This window comes from Anolis sagrei, chromosome 4 (assembly GCF_037176765.1).
Source record: "Anolis sagrei isolate rAnoSag1 chromosome 4, rAnoSag1.mat, whole genome shotgun sequence".
Lineage (NCBI taxonomy): Eukaryota > Metazoa > Chordata > Lepidosauria > Squamata > Dactyloidae > Anolis > Anolis sagrei.
The window spans coordinates 184,435,705-184,462,185 of record NC_090024.1 but is presented as its reverse complement, the minus strand read 5'-3'; the positions used below and the strand labels follow the sequence as shown (position 1 = coordinate 184,462,185).

The window sequence follows — 26,481 nt, the reverse complement described above, 5'->3', positions numbered from 1 at the left end:
TGAGTTCTGCAAACTTTTCTGAGTTTTGGCATTGCATACATTTTTTACCAGGATTTAATATGAACTTTTTTTTTCTTTCAGATTCCAGGATATAGTATTTTAAGAAATGGACTGTTTATTTGCTGCCTTGTAGGACAGCTGCAAGCATGAACAGAACTGGGGAATGAAAACAGCATGCAAAGTCCTTGCATTCTTTAGCACAATCTTCTGTACTAGGGACCTTTCTATTGGGATGGGATGCTGCAGTTAGAATCCAAAAATCGGAACTACTGTTAAATGTGGTTTTTTTGATCATCCAGACACCATTTGGATAGTAAAGTTTAAAAAATGTACAGCTGTTATGAAGTTAATATCCCAGAACTTCAGTATGTAGCTTCCTTTTTTTTCTTTAATAAGCCACTTCTGCTCTGTTTTTAAGACGTTTCCGTCAGTACTATATCTCAACTAAATTTTGTTTCTGTGTGTGCAAATGATCATGTTTTAAAAACAAACACTTAACTATGCACATGTGACCAGATCATGCAGAAAGTATTCCTCTTAGCAGGAACCTTTTGTTTTTAATCTTGGTGTGGTCAGGACTTCATATTACTGCAATGACTCAAAAGGGCCTTAGAATTCTTATGGCTAAAGCTGTGGCTTCTTCTGGTATATCCTTTGTTACAATTCTGCTTAAAAACACTGTAAGGCTTTCTCCCTTTCCCCAAAAATAGATTTCATGTAGCAGGGTGACAGGCTTTTTTTTCTGACTTACGAGTTGGGTAGGGTTTGCCTGGTTTATGCTGATTACCAAATCTCAAGAGTGTGCTGCTAGCGTAGACGGTGGAAATCTGATTACATAAAATGCCCAGGGTGGTTTCCAATTGAAAGGTTAGCTGTAATATTCTGAACGGAAGGGGAAAGTATGTACTGCTGCATAGCTACTTAATCAACCACTTAATTGTCTGTCTGTCTGTGTGTGTGTGTTTGGTTTTAAACCAGTGGGGAATTTCGTTGATGGTGCAATTTGTTCTGCATTTACCAGGGCCTTTCGTCTTCTGAGATTTCAAAACTGTATATTGAAACAGCATGCCTTTACTTTGTACATGTGGTGCCAAGTTCCTGTTTGCCACTGTTTTTACTGTAGTGATGTTCTTAAGCCGAGTCAGTACATTTCTTTGCTGAAACCATTACACTGAGACTCTTTACCCAATTTGTCATGTACAGTTTCAACCTGATGTAGTAATTGGCAATATTAAAAAAGTGAGTTAAAAATCTTAAATGTTCCTAATGTTATTGGAGGCCTTTCTAGATGTGATCTAGAAATATTTGCCACTTTTCTCTTCATTGCATTTACATTTTCTGCAAATAAAGATTTTAGCTAGATAAATTCGCTCTTTGGTATTACTAACCTTTTGTGTAATAATACCTCTGGAGCCTTTTGTGTCCATTTCTGAACAGTTCTGATGCTGGGTTTCCATAGCATTGATGCACATAGCTTACGTTATGGGCGGGGAAGCATATAGCACTCCAGTATTGACTGCAATTTCCTCAACCTTCTCCAGCAGAGCTGATAATGAGGGATCTCCAACAGCATCTGGCAAGCCACAAGCTCCCTGTCTTACTCAAATAAGGCTGAGACGGGAAGGGGGCACTTTGCAGGATATTACAGTGGCTATTTACTATAGGCTACAATGATTTAAATTACAGCAGACATTAAAAACAAATTTTCACCACATGAAAAGCTTCCTACATGTCTTTGTTTGCACACTTTGGTACAATGGCGTTGGTAATTTAGTGTTTAGCTTGCACCAGCACTGTAAGGCGATGTACTCAGTTTTCACATGGTGAACTAACTGTAACTTGCCCAACAACACTCAGGGCTGATTTCATACATGCATGTTTAAGCACACAGTATTTCATAAGCTAAATGTTTTAGTTGAAAAGCAGTGTTTAAAGTCATATTTGACATCTATCTGAGCTTTGTTTTGTGAAAATTTCACACATGCAAGCCACACTTTAATGATGTAGTCACTGAATATGCATGTGATTTTTTGTCCCAGATAAAATTTGACTCCACAGTGTTTTGAATACACTATTGAACATTGCATTGTACCGATTCTTTTCCTCTTAGGCCTTCATACCTAAGACATTAAAGCACAATGTTTGTCACATGAAAATGTATTGGATGATTTTTGGAAGCCAAAATAAAAGCTGAGGTAGTAAATTTAAAAATTCAAAATAGATAACACTGTCAACATTTTAATGCACATTTCTTTATTTTTGGATTTTCTACATTTAGTCGAAGCTAAATAAGCCTTTTTCCCAATAAATATTAATACAAAGAGAATCTCGTCTAGTAACATGAGACTTATTTACAAATGGTCAAGAACAATACAGTTCTAAATACCAAAATGAGAATCCTGACATAGTAATTTCCACTTTGAATCCTTTCTCTCTATTTTCTATATGTGAGGAGAAGTTCTCTAACCCTATGGTGTGCATAGCTTTGTTTTGTACACTGTTGTGACCTTTTAATAACAGGGACAGTGAAACAGCTAGAGCAGTTGTCTCCACAGCAAGAAGTAAAGCAACTGGGTTGGGATATATTCTGTGGGTTTTGTTGGTGTGGAGAGAAAGAGATGGTTTTGATTCATTACCCCTTTAGTACTGATGGAGTTGAATATTGGAAAGAAGATAAATTACCTACTTAAGGCTGTGGGGACATACTGTATCAAATGTAATCAGATTTTTAAAATGTCAACCAATCTTCTGTGTTTCGTTGACCACAAATAAAATATAGGAATTACTGGACTTGGGTTTTAACGGATCATGATTTTGACAATCAACAGGATCACAGATCAGACCATTTCTAGATAAAGGAAGTGTACCATTCTATCACAGAATCCACAAAAGCGCTGATTGTGTTTTTCCCACAGAAGTGTGATGCTTTTTTTTTTTGCTTTTTTTTTTTACGATCACAGCTGTATAGAGTCATTAAAATCCAATGTTTCTCACATGATGCCTTGTTTCCAGACAAGATGATTTGGGTTGTTGTTCCTCTTGTTGTTTCAGAACAAACAAAATTGCAGAGTATATAAGAAAGGAGGAAAATCATGTTACTACAGATACACAGTTTGCATCATGGATGGGAAATAGAAAAGTGTGGGCCGTCGAGTGACTTCTATTTACTCCGTTGGCTCTGCTCAGCAGAAAAGTGAAGCTATCTGGAAGTCCTTTTTCCTAATTAATGAAGATGAAAGAGTACTTTGAGAAATGAAACAAAAATTACATTGCAGCATTTTAAAATTTCATAATGTATTTCCAAACAAATCCACTGAAGGCATATCCTGAATCCAACCTATTGAAAGTGTTCAAATGGTACAGTGTAAATCAGGCATGGGCAAACTTTCTAACTTGGAGGCCACAGGGTGGGCGGACCATGAGGGAGGGGGTTCTTGCTAATTCCCCTCCCTGCTCTTTCCTCCCCATCTTCTCAAACCCTATGGTGTGCACAATGAAGGAAAGACAGGAAACATTTGGATCCCAAAAGGGTTAGCCTTCGTCAGGATGAGATGGTGGATGAGAGAGAAAAAGTGTATCCATTAGAGAGAGAGGGGCGCCGGAGAAAAGAGTCCAAAGGGCCATATCCCGCCCCCAAGCCTGGGTTTGCTCATACCTGGTGTAAGTGCAGAAATAATTTCCAGCTGCTCATAAGAAAGTCACCCTGTTGCCTTTTGATGCCTGATTACTTTCATTTGCTGGTCAAGTGGGTAAACAACCATGAACCAGAGCACAGGCTAGGTTGAGGTATTGTGACAAATAAACCATGAACAGAATATGTGGATTATTCAGCTACTCTCACTACAAAGAAGCAAGGCAAAGAGTCAGCATCCTGGCTTATCTCAATGTAAAAGGAATTCAGTAGACTAGGTTCTTGTGGGTTTTTTCGGGCTATAGAGCCATGTTCTAGAGGCATTTCTCCTAACGTTTGCCTTCATCTATGGCAAGCATCCTTAGAGGTAGTGAGGTCTGTTGGAATTAGGACAATGGGTTTATATATCTGTAGAATGGCTGGGGTGGGGCAAAAAGCTTTTCTCTGCTGGAGCTAGGTGTGAGTGTTTCAACTGACCACCTTCATTAGCATTTGAAGGCCTGGCTGAGCCTGGGAAAATCTCTTGCTTCTCCCTTTTTATGTGTGAATCCAGTTCTCTTATTTAGCTATGTAACTATACAATGTTATGTTCCAGTTAATGAAGAGATATTCATATGCAAACGAACTGGGAAAACTGTTTCAGAATTCAAGTGCTTGGTTCAAGTATTCATAGCACTAATTGTCATAGTTTTGGACTGCTGGGATAAATTTGAATGCAAAATCGGGTGTAAAAATTAGTTTGTCATCTATCTGTTTTTCCAGAAAAGCACTATAAAAACAGCTTATTACCTGTAGGATGGTTACCTTTAGATTACCTTTAAAAATGAAGATTTAGAAGAGACCACAGTCTTTGAGGTTCTCCTTGATGATGACATCTGTGACGGCGTCAAATACAAATTTGACGTTCTGTGTGTCTGTGGCACAAGTCATGTGACTGTAGATTTCTTTCACATCTTTTCTCATGTTCAGATCCAGAAACTGAAGCTTAATGTAGTTGCCTGCATCTTCAAATGTATTGGGACCTGTTTGCCAAAGGTAAACATGAGAGATGGAAATGTTGCAAAGAAACTTAGTTTATTTGAAAATTATGGCTAAATATTTCAATGAGGAAGGGTCTTTTATCCAAGGGAATTGCCTGTTGCTGATGGAAGTGAATTTCAATAATTCCTTCTTCCCTATTTACCTGTCACCCTATTTCAGAGGGACAGTGCCCTGGAAAACTCCACAAACGAGGGCTTCCTGTGAATAGAGTTCTGCCTTGATGATCCAAGTCCATTTCATGTTTGTTTCTTGCAACTTCATCGCTTGCTTGAAAGGAAATTTCTTTAGTGCGTAAACACTTTCTTGAGCAATACTTTGCAAAGTGATTTTCAACTACAGACTGTCTCTGAGTTACAAACATCCAATTTACAAACGACTCATAGTTACAAATGGGGTGAGTCAACAGGAAGTGAGGGAAATCTACCCTTCTGAAGGAAAATTTACTACCGAAAAAGTTATCATGGGGAAGTGTCTCCACTGAAGCTTTCTCGCCAATCCTTGTTTTCACAAGTCAAATTTTTCAAAATCCAATTATCAGGGACAAAGTGAGGTGAAATCTTCTGAACAGGGATACACAGCAAAACACCACAGGGTTGTGAACCCTTCCCTATGCCATCCAAAACTAAAAAAAAAAAAATTGGCTGGAGTTACACTTAAAAATGTACCTTTTCCAACTTACAAACAAATCATCAGAACCTAACTTGTTCGTAACTTGGGGACTGCCTGTACATGGGAAAAAACAAAAAACCCTGTGCCTCTCTATAAAAAAGAGTAGAAATGTAGCCTTCAGACTAAATTCAATGAAAATGGAAGTGAATTTGTATACTTCATGGTAAACAGAATATTTTTAAAAATTGTTTTTGGAACTTGCAATGAGGATAGTGAATGATTACTTGGTGCATCAAGATGTTGTTTACTCAAAGGCGTGTTTCTCACAAAGGAGATGCTGTGTTTTATTTCAACAGTTCAATCTTTAAATCTGTTTTAGGAGGAAAGTTATTCATACATGACACCATTTATACAAGAGGAAAAGGGAGTCAGTGATGACTGAAAACAGATCCTTTTCAAGTGTGATAGCATTCTGCAATGTAGAAAATTGTCATGTGTGAATCAGCTTCCTTGGGCAAAATAGAAATGAGGAAAAGAGCAACCTACCGTCATAATCTGGGAAACAAATACTGAGATGTACTTTCTTGATCTTTTCCTCAAAAAGGTCCTTCTTGTTCAGAAAGAGAATGATAGAGGTAGCAGCAAAGAACTTATGATTGCATATACTGTTGAACAGATGCAAAGACTCGTGCATGCGGTTCTGCAGAGAAGAAAACAAGTTTTAAAACAAACTTCAACATTTTGTGCCAAGTATCTGTTCAGTTTGTTTTCAAAACACCGCTAGACTCCATCAGAAACTATTCCATGGTTCTAAAGGCTCTCAACACACCTTTTAAAAAACGCAGGCAGGACAAAGTTACATTTACCCTAATTGGCTTTGCAGGCACAAAAAGGGACAAAACAAGGAAAGGCAGTAATGGATCCCTAAGTTGTGAGGATTCTGAGATAGTCAGTTAAAAAAAAATCTTGATTTTTGAAGAGTATTCGCCCTTCCTTACCACTTGGGGACATCTCCAGGTGTACATGTAAACTTTAAAAGCAGCAATTAGTATTTGAAGCAGATCAAATGCACTCAACCCTCCACATTCGCTGGAGTTAAAGACATAGAAGTTTGCTAAAGTTAAAAACGGCAAATTTTAAAATTGCAATTTTTATAACCTCACCAAACATCTCTCTTAAGAATGTCTAGGTCCTCCAATTGACTTTATAGTTAACTCCTGGAAACTGGCGGTTGGATTGCACTGCAGAATCTAGAGATTTATAGGTCTTATTTATGGTCAGTTTCTGGAGTTAACTCTTGTGCCGACAGGACTGCTGACCGACAGGTCAGAAGTTCAAATCTGGGGAAAGCAGATTGAGCTCCCTCTGTCAGCTCCAGCTCCCCATGCAGGGACATGAGAGAAGCCTCCCACAAGGATGGTAAAACATCAAAACATCCTGGAATCCCTTAGCCAACGACCTTACAGACAGCCAATTCTCTCACACCAGAAGCGACTTGCAGTTTCTCAAGTTGCTCCTGACATGAAAAAAGCATCTAGAGGACCTAGAGATTCATAGAGAACATTTTAATCAAACCTGAATAATAAAATCCGCAAATGTGGAGGGCCGACTGTACTATGAAAACTAGTTTGCTAAATTATAGTCACAATATAGGATCTAACATGCAGAACATCAGCATCCAGAGTTCTTCCCAAAAACACTGCAGCCACTTCCAGTGTACCCCAAAGATCTGCTTCATCAAGCGGGGAAACCCTCAGGAGCTTGTTTGCAGGGAACATAGGGACAGGGCAGGAAGAGAATTCAATCATGTTGGTGCAACATTAAGAATGGAAAACTGAGGTCTGCATGCTGATTATACTGTTTACAGCTGGAAAAACAAAAATTCAGAAGAAGTGGGAGTGCAGGAACAAATGAAGGCAACAGTAATTTCTAGAGCTGTTAGAACAGAGAGTGAAAATAGAGGTTTATTCCTAAATTTGGTAATACATTAATTTTAAACTTGAAGCTGTATTCCTTATGGGAAGACAAATATGCTCCCATAGAATAAACAATATAACCAAAACATGATTGGATATGAATTCATATATTATGCAATAATTAATGTGCTTTTTTCCAAAACACATCTTTTAAAAAATTTAAAAATAAAATGATTGAGAAAAATGCATTATTTTTAAACAAAGAAAAAGGTCGGATCTAGCACCTTAAAAGTAATGAAAAAGTGGGTTAGGGGGTGATTTTCTTTTGGAAAAGTTTTTCTGAGTTCCCCTCAGACTCTTGAGAAACAGCTTTAGAAATGGCAGTTCTGAGAGAATACTGCAGGATTATCTCCTTCCACCTAGAATCAAAGGGTCGGAAGAGATCTCATGGGCCATCCAGTCCAACCCCCTGCCAAGAAGCAGGAAAATCGCATTCAAAGAACTCTGACAGATGGCCATCCAGATCTCAACCTCTGAGGATGCCTGCCATAGATGCAGGCAAAATGTCAGGAGCAAATGCTTCTGGAACATGGCCATACAGCCCAAACAATACAGCAACCCAGAGATTCCAGCCATGAAAGCTTTTGACAACACAACCAGCCTCTGTTTAAAAGCATTCAAAGAAGGTGCCTCCACCATATTGTGGGGCAGAGAGTTCCACTGCTGAACAGCTGTCACAGGAAGTTCTTCAAAAATCTAAGGTTGAAAGAAAAGTCCACATATTTTATTTGAGTCTCCTTAATACTTTTACTCTCTCAGAAAGTTGCAGCAGTCATAGTTTCCTTGCAGTTTCCTTGTTTTGGAAGGTAAGATTTGCTACTTTGGGCCGTGAAAACAGTGGAAAATTTTATTGGTCTTGATAAAGAGGCTGTAGTAAACAGGCTTCAGGGCTGAATCACTGAATCATGCAAAAATTGCACAACTTGTTATGTGAACTGCTTTGATGTTTCTTTTGGTTAGACTTCCAACAGTCTAATGCTGCTGGTGAAGATAACATTTATCCATGTTTTAGTGGAGGGATGGGCATAATTTAGATCAGGATGCTGATAGAGGTGCAGGTGAGAGAAAGCGGATTGGCAAGGTTGGTGACTTTTAATTGTATTTAAGCATACCTGTCCTCCCTCCCTATCATAATACGTACCATATTTGGACAGAAGCTTACACAAAGCCTGAGATCATAGAGAGAAGGCATAGGCAACTGGATTGGCAAGTGGAACATTGCACCCACCTCTCTACTGCTATAATACACTCATGATGTGCTGCTTTGTTCTCAGCCATTTTTCTTGTGATGGGGATTTGGGGGTGATTGGAGCACTCATTTTAGCTGTTCAAAAAAAAAAAACCCAGGATGTTCTAGGATGCAGCCCACATTTCCCCCCACCTATGGCTTAACTGTATTCTTATCTAGTTTTGTTTCTCCCATTTAGCCACTATGTAGAGCTTTGGCTCTAGTTCATGGATCTCAGAGACCTAGTAAAAAACAAAATTAAGCAAATACCACAAGGCTACTTTTTGCTTGTCTGTTTTAGTACAGTTCGGGGAAGTAATGTTGAGCGACTTGCCCATTTTGCAAAAATGGGCAAGTCTATATGAGTTACACTTCCCTTTTGAAAATCAACACAGTGTTTCTGGTTCTTCTTGTTTTAAAGAAACTGAGCAGATCACCTTCCCACTCTCAGGAACCCTTTGGTATAAGTAGAAAGGGAAGCCTTATTATTCATGTATTTGCAATAGCCTGCTCTGTCTCATTAACACTGATGTCACTTTTGACGTAGGCTGATGAGGTTCTCCTCATCCTTATAGTGCACATAGAAGATTGGAATGAACTAGTTACAGGTTGTAGCTGTTCTGCGCAAGTTAATCCCACCTCCCAACTTCTTAACTGCTTACTGAAAGACATTTAATTTCAGGCAGGGGTTAAGCCAATGTCAGGATAATGTTGTTCCACTTCTTGGACTTGCATCAGAGCAGCATGATGTGGCCAATAAAGCAGTAAGTACCTGAGGGCTCTTTATTTTATTCAATGTGTTGTGCACAACTTTGAGCTTAAGGCTAGATTTTGGGAACCACTGTATATATTCTGTGGTGGTGTGGGGGTTGACTAAGGTGAAGTTTATGTCAGCCTCGTTTTTGAATTTTGCATCACAGGCAGATGTGGTCAGCAGTGGAGCATTCATTGACCCTGCACATCGATTTGGGAACTTTAACTGTTAGACCATGAAGCAAAAGTCTATCCTTTGGAGATTCCCAGGTCACCACTCGTCCATGAGGAGGGATATATTCCAGTCCAGAAGAGAAAGTGGCACACAGCCTGTCACTCTCTAGTGGCCTTTTCCAGCCACCATTGGAGCCCATGGGTTGAAACTTAGCTGGCACCTGCAAAGAGGGCTTTCCTCATTTTTCTCTGTGCATGACATAGAGTGAACCAGAAAACATACCACTTCATCATCTTCTACCAACACCATGTCATAAGCACTGAGAGCTCCACAGAAGATGATGCAGGTCACCCCTTCAAAGCAGTGGATCCACTTTTTGCGCTCTGACCTCTGTCCACCTACATCAAACATCCTGTTGAAGAAAGAGTGGTGTTTGAGATATTTATTTAGCACTATTTGAAGCAACCTACCATAGAGGACAAGCGCAATTTAAACCCAATATGTGATTTAAATGAACACATAATAACTGTATGTTTTATTACTCATCAGGCTGTTTAAAGACAAATGATATAATAGGTAGGCTGTGGTGGGAAAATGTACTCTGGGCTGCAGGTGAATGGGGTCAAAACATATTTGCATTTTTTTTTCTTCTAAAACGTTTTGTCTCAAAGTGTTTTCCAGGAGCCCAGAAAGGTCCAAAACCATGTCTCATGTCATCTATACAGGTTTGAGGGCATCAGGAGCAGATATAGTAGAGGTTCCAGCCCTCCAGGATCTCCTAAAGCAGTGATTCTCAACCTGTGAGTCCCCAGGTGTTTTGACCTACAACTCCCAGAAATCCCAGTCAGTTTACCAGCTGTTAGGATTTTTGGGAGTTGAAGGCCAAAACATCTGGGGACCCACAAGTTGAGAACCACTGTCCTAAAGGGTTAATGCACTACCCTAGTCTTTTGTATTTCCCCACCTCTGACATAGATGAAGACAAAGATTACATGGTCAAAGAAAAACATATAGCTTGATAAAATATTTAGAGAAAATACATGTAGGTTATGTACCTTCAAGTCAACTCCAAACTATGGTGACCCTGTCATGGGATTTTCCTGGCAAGATTTATTCAGAAGTTCATTTTCATTTCCTTCATCTGAGACTAAGAGTGAGACTTGCCCCAAGGTAATGTAATGGGTTTCCATGGCTTAGGAGGGAATTGAACCCAGCTCTGCTGGGAGTCCTAATCCGACATTCAAACTACTACACCTTCTGGCTCCTGAGAAAATATATACCTTATTTCTTCTTCACTGAAAGAGCTAAGAGCAAGTCTCTGAAATGGTAAACATGAAACTACCACAAAAAAATAGCAATAACCCCTGAAAGAAATGGTAACAAAACAGAATAAGATGGAATCACCAACTGTTATTGCCTCAGAAGAAAAGTAGTAAAAAAATTAAACCCTTTGGTGCAGAAAGTCTTTTGAAAAACTAGGTCTGCCTAGTGCCTGACAAAAATGTTGGGACCAAATAGGCTTCAGGGCCACCAATAGGTTGTGCTGTGTTTCATTCAGCAAAAATGCACTGAGCAGGACCTTACAAATTTGAGTGCAAAAAAGAGTTAACAACACAAGAAGCCAATCATTGGCAGAGCAAATGGAACACGTTAGATAGACAGCAAGGTTTTCACATAAGATTGGGTTGCTCACCTGAAGTTGAGGTCTTTGACACCGAACTTTGTCTCTATGATACCTGTGGTTTTGACTCGTGATCTCAATACGTCCTGTTCATTGGGGAGGTAGTTAGGAGCTGTGATCCTGTCCAGTTGATTCAGGTAGCTGTGTACAAAAAAGCAAAGCAGTAGTTCAACATTTCCATTCATACATTGATAAAATCTCACAATTTATAAGGTGAGGTAAACTTTCTCAGCAAACGTTTTCTAGAGCCTTAATAGAGTTTGAATCTTACAGATTCTGGCTGAAGAATGGCACTCCAAAGACACAGACAAGATAGATATGATCCAATACCGTGAATGTATTGCCTTCTGTAAATGGGACTATGACTCTAGAGACCAAGATTTGGATTCCTACTCAGCCATGGAAACCCACGAGGTGCGTTTGGACAAACCACATTGTCTCAGCTTCAGAGAGGAAGGCTCTGAACAAAATCTTACCAAGAGAATCCTGGGATAGGTTTAAGGGCTCCATAAGTGAGAACCAACTTGAAGGCACAAAGCAAAAACAGAAAGCCCCATAGGAAATGAATGATTATATTATTCTTCATGTACCAAATTAGTTTGTAATGGATTAAAAATGAGTTTGACGTGGACGTGGTTAGCTTTTTGTAATTAGTGACGTAAAAGACATGAAAACATTTACCAGTATGTTTACTTTAGTTTACTGTAAGCATTGTGTGAGTTATTTTTTATGCAATGTATTGTATTGTTTTGTTTGTTCAGATCTAGTTACAGTTACAGCTGATTGCTTCTGTTAGAAAGCATCCTTACATAGATTCAATAGGTTGGTGTTCAAATGTTTAATGTAATGATAATAAAAAGCAAAAAGACAGTTTCTTGATCAATTATGCCAGTGAGAAGCTGGAAGAAGTGCAACTGTCTTCTGTGAACATAGTTGCATGGTTGGTTCTTAATGTTTTCAACTATTTCTAGAAATTGAAGGGCATTCAGAGCAGTGTAAGTAAAAAAAAAGTCATGTTTTAGTTGGCTGATATGTTGGGGGAGGGTTTTTTGCGTGTGTCAGGAGCAACTTGAGAAACTGCAAGTCGCTTCTGGTGTGAGATAATTGCAAGGGCGTTCCCCAGGGGATGCCCAGATGTTTTACCATCCTTTTTGAGAGGCTTCTCTCATGTCCCTGCATGGGGAGCCGGAGCTGACAGAGGAAGCTCATCCGCGCTCTCCCTGGATTCAAATCTCCGACCTGTTAGTCTTCAATCCTGCCGGCACAAGGGTTTAACCCATTGCACCACCGGGAACGCCTGGCTGATATGTTGGTTACTGGTATTTAATCAACATAGGTTGGGGAAGATCATTATTATTATCGGAACAATGAACTATCTCCATTAGACAGTGATGCAGCAACTTCATTGAAGCAGGATCTATGTCCTAGTAATAAAGTTACTGATAATTGAAATTTTATTTTGATTTTGGATGAGAAAATGCACAGAACATTGGTAGAATATATCTGCCTTGTTCTGCTTTTTATCCTAAATCGGTTACAGGCACCATGTCTGAGGTCAGTAAAAAATTGTAACTGACTTGTGTATCTATGTAGGAGTACTAATCTAGAAATGTCCCATCATCCCTTCCCTGAGTTTTTTCCTTCTCTTTGTGCCGTAAACTGAAAAACTGAGGCTGACAGCTTGTCTAAATTAACTGGTTTTTACCTGTTATGTGTTCCATTTCTAACCAGTCCCTTTCTGAAGAATTTGGGAAGGCAACAATTCTAATTCTGAGCAGATGTGTAACACAATGAGATAAAAATCAAAAGCAGCACATATGGAAAATATGCATCTTGGGAGGATGCATTAAACAAATAAAGACCCGAGCTTGATGTAGTTCCCATGCTGTACTACAACAAATTGTTCCTTCCATACCCTGCTGCAGCTAAGCCTATAATCAAGCCTAAGTGTGGGCAGCTAAATAAGACGGCACATTCTTTCCTTGATTACAGCCTGCCTCCCTTTCCTTTGTCATTTCCTCTAGACCACATTGTACAATGGTTAGCTTTTCTGACTAGAGGTCTACCCAATTGTACTCTAACAATGCTCACATTGGTGGCATGTGTCCTAATAAAAGGGGATCCAACAGTTAGCTACTCTGTTGCTTATTGAATGTCCTTGTATGAATTAGTAACTATTAATTTGGGAGGTGAGAAATATCTGCACTTCCACATATCTGTGGGCCCAGTACATGTCTGGGACTTACAGAATCAGTGCTACTATGGGAAAACATCGTTCTGGTAATGACACAACTGGAGAGCAGGCCAGCATTGTGATGTGTTATGGTGTCATTTCAGCATCTATAGATGGGACCTTCAAGTCTTCCACTTCAAATGTTATGGGGAGGCCCCGAATTAGGTGCTCTTTTTGCTTTGTACCAGGTTGGTTGAGTTTCCAAAGGTGGGGAAACAGGGAGTGAGTTCATATAAACATTAGGCCCACGAGGATCTTTCTAATGCAGAGCCAGGGAATCTGTGGCACTCTTCTGATGAAATACTTATCCTATTATTCTTTAACATTGACCAGGCTGATAGAAATTGGAATCCCAATAACATTTGGAGGGCCTCAAGTTCCACAGCCTTGTTTTTTCCAAATCTAACCCCACTCATTTGGGCTAGTAGTACAATCATTCCTCTATATTTGCGGTTTTGATTTCTTGTGGATTTATCTAACCATGGATTTGATTAAAAGTGTTATATCTAGGCATTGCTAGATCCTCCGGTGTGATTCTATGGTTAACTTCCTTCAGTCATGCTGGAGGACTTAGGGATTACTAGAGAGAACATCTCTTTAGCAATCTACATTCTCCAATGTGATTCTATGGTCAGCATCCAGCAAAAGTTGCCAATAAAGTTGTGGTGGAAGACCTATAAATTGCTAGCAAAAAAGTTTTAATCCTTCAGGTTAAAAAAAATGCTATTTTCTTTATCACTTTCACAGGAGTCCTGTGTCTAACCCTAACAAATCTCCCTTCTCCATTAGGGTATTCTTCAATGGGTTGAGTCTGCAAACAGAGACTTACTATGAAGCAGAGTCATTGAGCTGGTACTCAGCTGCTCGCTCAAAGCAGGCTTGAACACCTCCATCTTTCCAGAGTTTCTTTATACAGTCCACTAGTTCTGGGGGCATGGTTCCCTCTTCAATGGAGTCAGCCAAGTTGAACAGCTGTTGCCCATCAGCCTGTAAAAAGACAGAGATAGAACATGTCAGGTGATCACGTTTCCATGATGTCTTGAAAGATGCCTGAAAAATGATTGAATTTTGTCGGTGTTTCACCTTGTGGAGAAGCATACACCACCTCTACACAAAAAGCTGGGAAGTTATTATTTTAATCCTTGGTACCTTTGAGAGATTTTTTTCCTTCACAGAGCAAATTATACAGAAACAGTAGGAAACATAAACACACTTGCTTACCAAGGCCTTGGGAACGGGTAGGAAGTAGTCCAAATTGCAACAGATCAAGTTTGACCTGGGCATAGTAAAACATTTACAGCGGATGCATGATTTGTCTGAATATACTCCTGAGGAATGTTATGAGAAGAAGGGCATTTGATTTGCTGATGATACTAAGTCTGAGGAATTTTCCTATAGGACAATAGTTGGAGTAGGATAGCATCAGGACTTCCAATGTTTCCTCTCAATCAGATGCATAGAGGTATGCTTTGAAATGATATATGCAGTGGCTCAACACTGTATGTTCCCTTGAACATGAAGTGATGGATGGTATCTCAACATTTTCAGCACCACCAAATTTAATCATTTCAAATCAGTACTTTGCACTGCAATATTACTTATACCAGTTGAAGATATGTTGAATGTAATCATAAAAACCAGCAAGATGCCATCACAAATTGCTCCTGGTCCTACAACTTTCTGCCTGAGTTCCTGAGAATCCATGGAGAAGAAACTAGTAAAGTCACAAAAGCTTTTGTTAAACCACCAGGTGGCATCATTCAATAGTGGCTTCAGACCAAAGAAATGTGTTAGAGGTCTCAAAGGTGTACACTATCATTGGCTGACTATATCCATGGATTCTGTGCCCACAGCTTGAAATAGCCCTGCACATATAACACGCAAATTCCAAAAGGCAAGCCTTGATTTTTCTATTGTTTATAAGGAAGATCATTTTACTGCACAATTATATATTGAGCATCCATAGATTTGGGTATCCATGGGGGATCCCAGAATCAACCCCCAGTGGATACCAAGGGCCCACTACAGTTGTGTCAATCTATTGCAACATAGAAATAATAGAGGGCGGTGGTGGGCAGGGGAGATAGATTAATAGAATCACAGAGTTGGAAGAGACCTCGTGGGCCATCCAGTCCAACCCCTTGCCAAGAAGCAGGAAAATTGCATTCAAAGCACCCCTGATAGATGGCCATCCAGCCTCTGTTTAAAAGCTTCCAAAGAAGGAGCCCCCACCACACTCCAGGGCCGAGAGTTCCACTGCTGAACAGCTCTCACAGTCAGGAAGTTCTTCCTCATGTTCAGGTGGAATCTCCTTTCTTGTAGGTTGAAGCCATTGTTTCACATCCTAGTCTCCAGGGCAGCAGAAAACAAGCTTGTTCCCTCCTCCCTATGACTTCCTCTCACATACTTATACATGGCTATCATGCCTCCTATCATGTTGCAGAAACTTTCAGAGTTAACTTTTTTATTTTAGCACAACCTTTTGTGGCTCTAAACCCACTCCTTTAGATATCATTCTGTATTTCATTCAAAGAAATGGGTTTCTATTCAGAAAAGCACATGCTAAAATTAAAACCATTTAGGTGTCACCATGTTCCCCTTTCCTTCCTTCTTTTTATTCCTTTCACTTGTATCAAATCAATGACAATATGCATCACTGATCAACACATTAACATTTCCAACTGCTTCAAACAGACATTATATTTTTACTCCCTCTTCCAGCTAGAACTGGGAAAAATTATTGGGTGGGGAGAGGTTTAAAGCTCCAAGAATCCACTAGCTAACATGGCCAATAATGCTTCCAGGTTGAAACAGGACTTTCTTTTTCTAGTTATGCTAATACTGACCGCTCGACTGGAATCGCTATAATCTATTCCCAAAGTGGTCATGGCTCGGATGATGGCCAAAATCGACTGTAGGATGTTCCCATAAATGACTGATTTGAACTCCAAACATTCCTCTTCCGTGTAGCCATCTTGATGGATAATCCTGTGTAAAGAAGGGGGCAAAGTACAAAACTTTTATGTGAAATGCCACACTACGTATTGAATTTGTACCAATTGTGTATAACCAAATACACAGATAGCAGCAATTCACTTATGTGAAAAGAATAAAATTGCTGTAGTTCATGATACTATAAACATTTATTTTATATAAGGCAATTTTGTACTCAAAATACCCCAAAACAATAATTTTAAAACTGTGAAATGAAAATGTAATAAAACCTCCTTCCTGACTGCAAAAAGACTGAGAGCCCATCATAATTCTAGTCCAGAGGGAGCTCTTCGTATCAGGAGCAACACCAGACAAAACTCTTTTTCCCAAAGATGGATTAAGACAAGTCGAGGCCCTTAACTACAGCACATCTAAGAGGCTGCATAGTATTTCCAAAAAGGGCATAGGTTGAATATCTCTTGTCTAGAATTCAAAAATACTCCCAAATCCAGAAGTGTCCATATGGATGGTTGAGACAGTGATGCCTTTGCTTTGTAGTGGTTTGATGTACACCAACTTTGTTTCATGCACCCATGCACAAAAAATATTTCAGTCTATCTGTGCAAGGTGTATATAAAAAATAAATGCATTTCCTGTTTAAACTTGGAGTCTATCGCCAGGATAACTCTTTATGTATGTATATACAAATACAATACAGGTATTCCAAAATCTACGGGGAAATGCAAAATACATTCAAAACATTCGTGTTTTCAAGTATTTCAGATAAGAGATACCCAGTCTTTACTACTCTAAGAGATATAAAAAAGGAGAAATAATATATTTAGGCAGGGAGTACATTATGTTTAAAAGTTCCTCATAATCTGAGGCCCTAAGCTGCAGCTTACTTAGCTAGAGTGTAAATCTGGCACTGCCTTTCCTCTACAAGTGGGTCCCTGCTAATGGGTGGAGGAAATGCCAAAGGTCCTGCTGACCTTAATAACCAAGTAGGTTAATGCCAAGACAGGCAGTCCCTTAGACAGCTAGGCTCTGGGCTGTTAGGAGTAGAAAAGTTAGGAAGCAACACCTTGAAAGTGAACCAGAGAACATCTGGCAACTGCTACTCTTTCTTTAGTACTGGAATGATTTCAGTAGAAGAGAAGAAGCCAGAGTATGACCTGCCTGAAGACCTGAAAGTAAATTCATTATGTCTTGTATGAGAAGTAGGCTTTAGTTCTGCTTAAATCTTGGGCTTTGAAATTTGACACCAGCAGGTTTTGGCAGAGAAGGTTAAATACCTCGTAAAACTACAGTTCCCATGATTCTATAGTACTGAGCAATGGCAGTGAAAGTGGTATCAAATTACATCAATTTTATAATGTAAATCCACCCTCAGTGCTGATAAAAATTGGGCCAAAAATTGGAAGTTAGGGAGAATATCTAGTCTCCTCATCCCCAGAAATGAATTTTAACATCAATTTGCATGCCTCTCTATATGCTTCCCATTGAACTCTGTGATTCTGGCAACTCAAAACACCAGATCTTTCAGTTAATGTAATACCCTTAACAGTTCATTTACTGTTTATACTAGCATTTCAACACTGGTTACTGGTACCATGAAGGTATTCCACCTCTTTCTGTGTGAGTTGCATTTTCCTAGTATTTCAATATTAAGTATCCAACCAATATCCAGGTATCCTATGGGAAAAGAATGACTAGTAGACTTGTGCTTTTATTTTTATACTCATTTCACAGAACTTAGAAAACTGTCATTCTTGGATCTCTTAAGGAAGGCACTTAAGCAATATGCACAGAAATGAATGTTCATTGGCGATCAGACCCTGCATGAAAAGGAAATTATTTCTTATCCTATTTAGGATCAGATGAAGAAGCAAACAGTTGCTCCCTGCTGGCCTAGCTTGGTTTTAACTAAATGCTATTTTTATTTGTGTTTTAATCCTTCCATAATCTCATTATGTTATTTGCCTCAGCCCAGCCTGGTTGCCAGCAACACTGAAAGTGCCTGTATGTAGAACAAACACCTAGAAGAAAAACCCTTCTAGGAAGAGGAAGAAAGAGAGCACAGCTGCCTCCTGGGCTCTGTGTATCCCAGCGCCAACCTCTGGTACTCACTTCATCTGTTTGACAATTGTGCTCTTGCCTGATTCACCAGCACCTGGAAGGAGTGAAAAGGAAGAAGATTAATTCCTGCGTAGAATGGAAGAAGGACACAGGGACCCATCACTCTGCAAACTGGCAGAGAATATCTTGCATTTTTTTCTTATTTTCTGGCCTGGGAATAGTCATGCTGGCCAATGGATTCTGAGAATGAAAGGCTCCAAAGTAACATCTCCCACTCTATTTACTCCCAGAAGGATAATTTTGTTAATCTGTTGCAAGAAAAAACAACAAGAAACGGCACTGTAAAGACTAAGAAATGTTACGTAGTTTTCAAAGAAGTAATATTAGTGTTTTTATATTCAGAAGTGGGTTTGCCAGTTTTCTCCTCAGCAATATAGCCTACAACACTTGCTATTCCTTGGTATTCCCATCCAAGTGCAAACCAAGACTGATTTTGCTTAGCTTCCAATATAAGATGAGATCTGGTGCTTTTAGGGCATATACAGTACAGAATGATATTAAAGTCTAATACAGTGGTGGAAATGGGACACAGCAGTGGTTCTCAACCTGTGGGTTGTTTTGGTCTTCAACTCTCAGAAATCCTAACAGCTGGTAAACTGGCTGGGATTTTGGGGAGTTGCAGGCCAAAACACCTGGGGACCCACAGGCTGAGAACCACTGGGATAGAGTGCAGCGGTTTCCTACTAAAACTACCTCCATTGCCAAGGTCTTCACTAGAAATGGGTTGAGAAATTACATCACCTCATTTATCAATGCCAATAAATGTCAGTTCTTGCTCATAAATGTAATACGGCATCAAAGAAAGGAGGGGATCTTCACTGTTTCCTGTTCTGTGAAGGCTTGATCTCCAGAAAGCCACCACTTCCTTTTCTGATGTTGATGTGAGCAAGCTACTCATGTGGGCAGCTGTGATGCACCTGAGCAACATGAATGCTACAGAAACAAGACTTTTCAATAATGTTGAAAGAGATGGTAAAGGTTACAAAAGATGTGAGCACATTGGTGTGGTTGGGGACCGGAAGAGGAAGGAATAACAACCTCAGTCAGTGAATATACCATCCAAAGGATTGTTAACTTCCTCCTGCAAGTGCTAACAATACATGTTACTCTGAATCTTCTCTGGATTCTGTGTACAATTATCATCCTGCCAGGTTTGAAGCTGAGTCCCACATATTTGTGAGGGCAAATGTTTGCTCGCTGCTTTGAGCAGGACAGCCTCTACATCAGTGGTTCTCAACCTGTGGGTCCCCAGATGTTTTGGCCTTCAACTCCCAGAAATCCTAACAGCTGGTAAACTGGCTGGGATTTCTGGGAGTTGTAGGCCAAAACACCTGGGGACCCACAGATTGAAAACCACTGATCTACAGTTAGAGGCATTCTACATACTGCTGCTTTAACTTTTTAAAAAACTACTTATGAAAGTAATTTCCAAAGTTAAAAACTGACACGTGGCTTGTCTGAATAGGACCTGTTTGTAACTGTTTTGATAATGTCAATAAAACTTGTTGCTGTTGGGCCTGGTGGCTCAGTACATTATTTCTCAGCTTTCTCTGTGCACTCTTTCAGTTTTGCTGAAATCCTACCTGCATCAGGGTGAACTGCTTTGTGGTTTAGGAACTGCAATATTTGACACTGTAGGTGGGAATTCATATTGAAAATCCTCTTCTATGTTTAACTCAGAAGCAAAACTGATTCAAAATAAATAGGGAATTAACCAGTAAGAAACAGATTGTTCTTATATTTCCATATCTGATGCACCATCCCATTTTCTTTGTAAGGATTTTTAAAAAGCTGGGCAACATTACAAAATAGTACCTACTACCTTGCATCCAGAAGCAATACACTCAGTTCTGCCATCTCATTCTGCTGCCCATGTAAAATGGGCCTTATATTTGAGCAGTTCTGTAGCACATGTGTGTTAAGACATGTGAGCTAATTCTGCAACTCTATTGTCAACTCCATGGTCAGGACCCACTCATGTTGATCTTGCACTTGCATAAAGACCTATTGGAAATGGGCTATATCTGAATTTTGGTGAGATTGCCCCTTTCATTTTAAGTATGCATGTTTGGTAATGAGCATGCCACCATTTTCTCCTCCTTAGGTTGTTCTCTTGTCATAGGGAACCCATGTGTACATATTGAGGACAAGGGCAAGTTTCTTTTATAAGAAACTCTGTTCAACTTTAATATGTCCCAGAAATGGTCCTGTGCACTTATTTTATTTACTCTATTTGTATCCCACCTTTCTCTATCCAGAAGGGGATTCAGGGTGGCTTTACATATGGCAACTATTCAATAGCAACTTCAGAAACTCCACTTTTTAAGTTCATAGTTGAACTTGAAAAACCGTCTTCAAGCACAAGGAATTTGCTTTGCTCTCCCTGCACCTCTTATGCTTCAGATGGATTGATCTGTGATTCTCAGGAATCCCCCCAAAAACACATCACTTTGAAGAAGGTTATATTACAAACATAAACAGAAAAGAGTTCTATGTATTGTTAAAGGCTTTCATGGTCAGAATCACTGGGTTGTTTTGAGTTTTCTGGGCTGTATGGCTACGTCCCAGAATCATTCTCTCCTGACGTTCACCTGCATCTATGGCAGGCATCCTCAGAGGTTGAGAGATTTGCTTTCTTCACAACCTCTGAGGATGCTTGCCATAGATGCAGGTGAAACGTCAGAGAGAATGCTTCTGGAACATAGCCATACAGCTCAGAAAACTCACAACCAACCAGAAAAGAGTTGTACTAGTTATATAATTCTAACAAAGACATTTGGAGTAGTAATAGGAAACTCACTGTTCTAAGTAGTTAATAAACAACATATTCCCTTTTGCCATCAGAAGTCAATGAAAATACTAGTCTTGTTTAGCATTCTACCAGAACAAATGCTTTCCCCTCTCCCCCTTGGGTCCTAATAGGGATTAAAATTATTTATTTTCTACTCAGTACAAGGCAATATCCCATTTTTTCCTGTGTTTTACAGCAGTTTTGGTGGTAGACATATTTTTAAAAAAGTTAAGAGTTTGACCTACACTATGTTCTTCTTAGAGCATCTGTTTCACACAAAGAAATCTCATATTCAGATTTCTGGGTATTGTGCAATACCTATCACAGCTGTTTCCTTGGGAAGACAAAGCTCCCCCTGGTGCCAAGCAAAGGATTTTAAACAAAACAAAACACATTCTTCCCTAATTTGATGCCCTCTCAGATGTGAATAACAGCTATCCCCAGCCCCAGTAAATATGGCCCTGGTCAGGATGCTTGGAATTGTAGCATGGTATATCTCAGCTATAACTATTTAGGAAAAGCTGTGGTGCTTTTGGCCAACTAGATTACTGTCCCTTGTGTAACAGTGCAGCAATTATATGCAGAGAGAGAGAAAGAACACTGTGATGTCCACTATCTTTATGGAACAGAAAGTCTTCTGAAATGTCGCATTCTTTATTTTTTTATTGTTCCATTCATTGCTTGCAAAACCATATGGGCTATGCCACTCCCAGCATGAAATGTGATAAAGAATAGGCATGGCTGTGGGTGTTGCTGCAACACACAGTCAAAAAAGAAGAAAACGAGGCAACATAATTACTAAGGAGGAAGTTACCATGGGAATAGAAGTGGATATAGGACAAGTTATTATACTGAGCCCCGACCTCATGCTGTGCTTTGCAAGCAGCCACACAGATTCTTCCATAGAACAGAGCCTCCTGTACCAACACTCCTCTTAATACTTGGCTTTTCAATTTCTGAAGCTTTTCAGGTTTCTTCCTCACTTGTTCTAGTTCACACTGTGGTATCCACTCTTCAGGTGAAGGGAAAGGCTTGGGATTGATTGATGCATTTGGTGTCACCAGTGTTCGTGATGGCCACTTTTTATAAAAAGACAGATCTCCTGGAGCCTTGCTTGCTTGGATTTTGTTTATTCATTGTCCATGTGTTCTTCTTCCCTTTTTGTCGTCACATACATGACCAATGTGCTTAAGGACAACTTGTGTAATAGCACATCATGACAGTCATCGCATGTATTGAGTGCTACCTCTTATGTCCCTAGGAAGCAAGCTGTGTAATTTTGTCCCAGGTATCCATTTTACATTTCTTGAGATAGATAGTGCATGAAGTGAGAAGGCTTTGAAGGCTTATCTCGGCTATAACAGAGATCTAACTCGAAAATATTTCCAACCATAATTAATATTTGCCATATTTTCCTGTTTGCCCTTTGTTTCAGGACTTGGGGAACATTGGTACTCCGGAAGTTTTGGCCAAAAGTTTGTGGGTGTGAGCATTCAAAACATCTAGAAACTCAAAGGATCCCTGCAACTTATAGTAAGCAGAAGTATGGGCATCCCTATGAAGCATCTGCAACTCCAAATCTTCCAGATGTTACTGGACTACTGGACTTCCGCTCCCTCTTGTGAAGGGGTGGATGGAAGTCATAGTCCAACAACATCTGAAAGGCCACAAGTTGTCTTAGCCACTTTGAGTCTCCCTGTGATGAGAAAAAGTGGAATATATAACTATAACTATAACAACAACAACAACAACAACAACAACAGTCTGCCCTGGCCCTAAGGAATAATTCAGGAAACATGGACTGTCAGGAATCACAGCAATCCTTGATCCTCCCTAAATTGACCCCTGCTCACCCTTCTCAAATCACTTGTACCTTTCAGTGATTTTTAAATAAAGTTTTATATTGTAATGTATTGCTTTAAAGATTTGGCACTTTCCTGTTGTGCCAATTAGAGATGGAAGTGTTCTCCTCCTGCTAAATCTAATCAAATAGCAAACAAGAGTAGAGATATCCCCCTTCAGCAAAGTTGCCAGTTATTCTGATATGTGGGGATTGATGTTGCATGGAAACTAGCATAAATAAAACTGGAACAGAAAAAAATGCTGGTTTGGAGAACTGGAAGGGTTGCTATCATCTTCGAAATACCCTAGGTACATTAAATCCACTACATGCCTATTCTGACCATTTTCCATAGCCTTTGGAATGATTTCTACAGCAACGCTAATTTGTGATTGATTACCAAAATGGGATCTTCATGCATGCTGGGAAATGACAGTGTAATGAACTGAATTGTCCTTGAATCCCCAGCACACCACAGAAGGTTACTTTCTTCAAGCAATGTGAGTCATATATTTGAATAAAATATTTGGACAAGTATATATCCACGCTTAAAATTATTTCCGAGTGACATCTGATTGCCGTAAGATGCCATGCAAATATTGGACAGAACACAACCCATTATAAGAATTCCTTGGATCAGTTTTTCATTGTATGGAGTGATCTAGTGAAGAATGAAAATAATATTTTTGGCTGTGATTTTTTTCCCAGTTCAATGAGAGTGGGTTTCATTGTATTCAACGGTGTATACTTCTGCACAGAGCCTGTTTGGTGCAGTGATTTTAGTCCTGGATTATGATTCTGAAGACCAATATTCAATCCTTGCTCAGCCATAGAAACCTACTGGATGACCTCTGACAAGTCAAATCGCCGAGCCCCCTCCAAAAACATTAAGTCAGGAAAAACTTGAAGGCACATAACAACAATACATGTATAGGGTTGTTGTAGGTTTTTCGGGCTGTATGGCTATGTTCTAGATCTCACAACCTCTGAGGATGCCTGCCACAGTTGCAGGCGCAATGTCAGGAGATAATGCGTCTAGAACATACAGCCTGAAAAACCTACAACAAACCAGTGATTCCAGTCATGAAAGCCTTTTTGACAATACATGTATAAGGTTATACCATAAATATTTCCTCTTCTCTGTTCACAACTGTACATACATTTCTAGTTCCAGCCTGAGTTAAAATTGGTAGCCTTAGGATGAACCAACGTGAGCCATTAAAATAGTGATCTCATTTAAAAAAATACTTAAATATCTGCAAAATTTACTGATGTATGAACCCAGCAGGTACCAATTTATATGCCACTCCAAATCAATAAACTTCTGCATTCTAGTTATGCTAGCCTATGAGCATGTATTCTTAAGGTCTTCTGTCTTTCTTGACTGTGATTTTTTTTCTCTTGCCCTTCAGTCTTCTTCAGCGGCCATGGTATGTTTCCTCATCTCGTCATTTTAAGCTGCTTATTCCAAAACAGGAAGCTGCTTAGAATTAGGACTTAAGTGCCCTGATCCCAACCTCCTTGCTGTCACCTGGATGAACCCATGTTGCACAGGCAAGTACAGACTACCTGCTGCTATCCTCTGCTCTGCTGTTCAATTGACACTCCTTCATATATTTGATGAACACTTTTCTTCTTTCTAAGGGAATGCTATCTTACAAAGCCATGCTGTAAAAGTAAATACATTTTTTCTTCCCAGTTGCAGTTCATAGCTGGGATTTCCCTTTCCTTGTATTTAGTGCTGACTGAGCTAAAGAGAAACAGGGACAATACATTTTCCTGCTGTAGGAATGTTTTAAAAATAGTCCTTGCTTGATTATCTGGGATAGGATAGGGGAATGGACAGTTGTCAGGAGCATTATCTTTGCAGAGTGAATTGTGGATCCCTAAATTCTTTTATGTTGAGATTGTTTATCCCGGGATAAACAATTCTATTTTACAAGGTAGATCATCTTCTTGTGGAGGAACATTTTTGCAAAAGAAAATAATTTTGAATATCCTAAGAAAATAACACGGGTCTCAGATTTCTATGTCCCTTCGCTAACTCTCATCCTTCCTGGAAACATTTAATCTCTTCTGACAGCCATTGGTGCCCTCGACTGCTTTGCTGAAGAGGGTGTTTGTTGACCTTTTGCTACATCCAATGGGCTGAGATATCTGCGTTCTTGCTAATCGGCTGTCTTAGGAAGTCATCAAGCTAATGAGAAACCATCTGGTGCAACTTAACAAGAGACATTCCCATGTTCTTATTTTAAATGGTGTTTCTTTTTGTGCGTTGAAGTAAACTTGGATCAATCCGATCCTCTTCCATTCTGTAATGTCTTTGGCCATCTACAGTGGACTGTTACCTGGGAGCATTTTCAACCACAATGTTTGACCTTTAGTCCTTGGGCAAACTTATCTCAGAACACGGTGTACTGAAATCAAACAGCTCCCATTCCATAAGCTTTTTGGTCACATCAGAACGAAAAGACATTTCAACATTCATTTTCTACTACTGGCATGAAGTCCATCTGTAACCAATAGAGAACCTCAGGTAGCAAATTCTAATAGGCAGCAAACGATGGCATGGCTTTAGAGCGTAAAGCTGTGTGTGCCATACAGTTTGCCATGAATACCCTTATCTCTCCAGAGTTGATGACACATTCAGCTACCAGTCCAGTCAACTTCTATGCTTGGAATGGGGAGGACCACCATTTTGTCCACCACCTCAGGTAAGCTCTGACTGACCTCATACCATCTCACCTGCTGTCATTGAGACAGAATATCTGGAATCTTACTTCAGAATCCTTCAGGGGCTGCTTGTACATAAGGACACATACTATTAATAAGTTCCTAAACAGCCAGTTTCCATTTTATCAGTGGCAGATTCCACCTGCAGCACTACGCCTTCAAAGAGCCAAATGTGTTCTATAAAGGATCAGTGGCTCATTATCACCAATAATGGGTTCCACCTTTAGTCCCACCCTCCTTCTTAAAAGAGCTTTGGCACAAAAGATGTATGGACCAGTATGCCTACCTAGCAGCAGCAGCTTGACTGTCTTTGCCTCTTTGTCTGCATCTTCCTGTAGCTTCTTTTCCAGTTCCTTGGACCTCCTGGCAAGTTCCTTGTCCTCAGCGCTTGCTCCACTCCCCATTTCACCTTCGTCTTCCTCCTCCTCCTCCTCCGAGACACCTAGGTTCTCTATATCTTCTGGCCGTTCCAGCTCTTCAGATGGGTTAACTCACCCTTGTTGGGTGGTGAGAATGAGAGAAAGCAAAATAAAACTGTTTATGCTGAATCCTCCAGCATTCAAATAAAAAAGAGATGCTCTACGGAGCTGTCTTGCTCCGGAGCTGTCTTCTGAAAGGCTGCTGGTCCAAGACTGCTAAGAAGGTAGCATCAAAGCCTTTCTCCTTGCTCTCTGTTCTTTCTCCCACCTCCCCCCACCTCCTCTCTTAAGTCTTCAT

At 39.8% G+C, this 26,481-nt stretch overlaps 2 protein-coding genes across 3 annotated transcripts in view; one reads left to right on the top strand and one right to left on the bottom strand.

Moving 5' to 3' along the window:
- The window catches only part of GNAI3 (G protein subunit alpha i3), a 36,099-nt gene extending 34,733 nt beyond the window's left edge, over positions 1 to 1,366 (top strand). Inside the window, exon 9 of the mRNA XM_060773241.2 lies at positions 82 to 1,366. The gene's annotated coding sequence lies outside the window, so the exon portion shown is untranslated. The remainder of the gene's footprint in view (positions 1 to 81) is intronic.
- An 866-nt stretch (positions 1,367 to 2,232) lies between these two features.
- Positions 2,233 to 26,481, bottom strand: GNAT2 (G protein subunit alpha transducin 2). 2 transcript variants are annotated; one of them, XM_060773243.2, is made up of 9 exons: positions 26,051 to 26,481; positions 18,392 to 18,434; positions 16,174 to 16,315; positions 14,157 to 14,314; positions 11,107 to 11,235; positions 9,696 to 9,825; positions 5,828 to 5,981; positions 4,436 to 4,653; positions 2,233 to 3,219 (listed from the first exon to the last, which is right to left on the bottom strand). In XM_060773243.2, exons 1-8 carry the CDS (start codon positions 26,166 to 26,168, stop codon positions 4,463 to 4,465), a joined length of 1,065 nt encoding a protein of 354 aa, XP_060629226.2. In that variant the 5' UTR covers positions 26,169 to 26,481; the 3' UTR covers positions 2,233 to 3,219; positions 4,436 to 4,462. The 2 variants fall into 2 exon arrangements, with proteins under 2 accessions (XP_060629226.2, XP_060629225.2); XM_060773242.2 differs by having other exon boundaries at positions 4,447 to 4,653.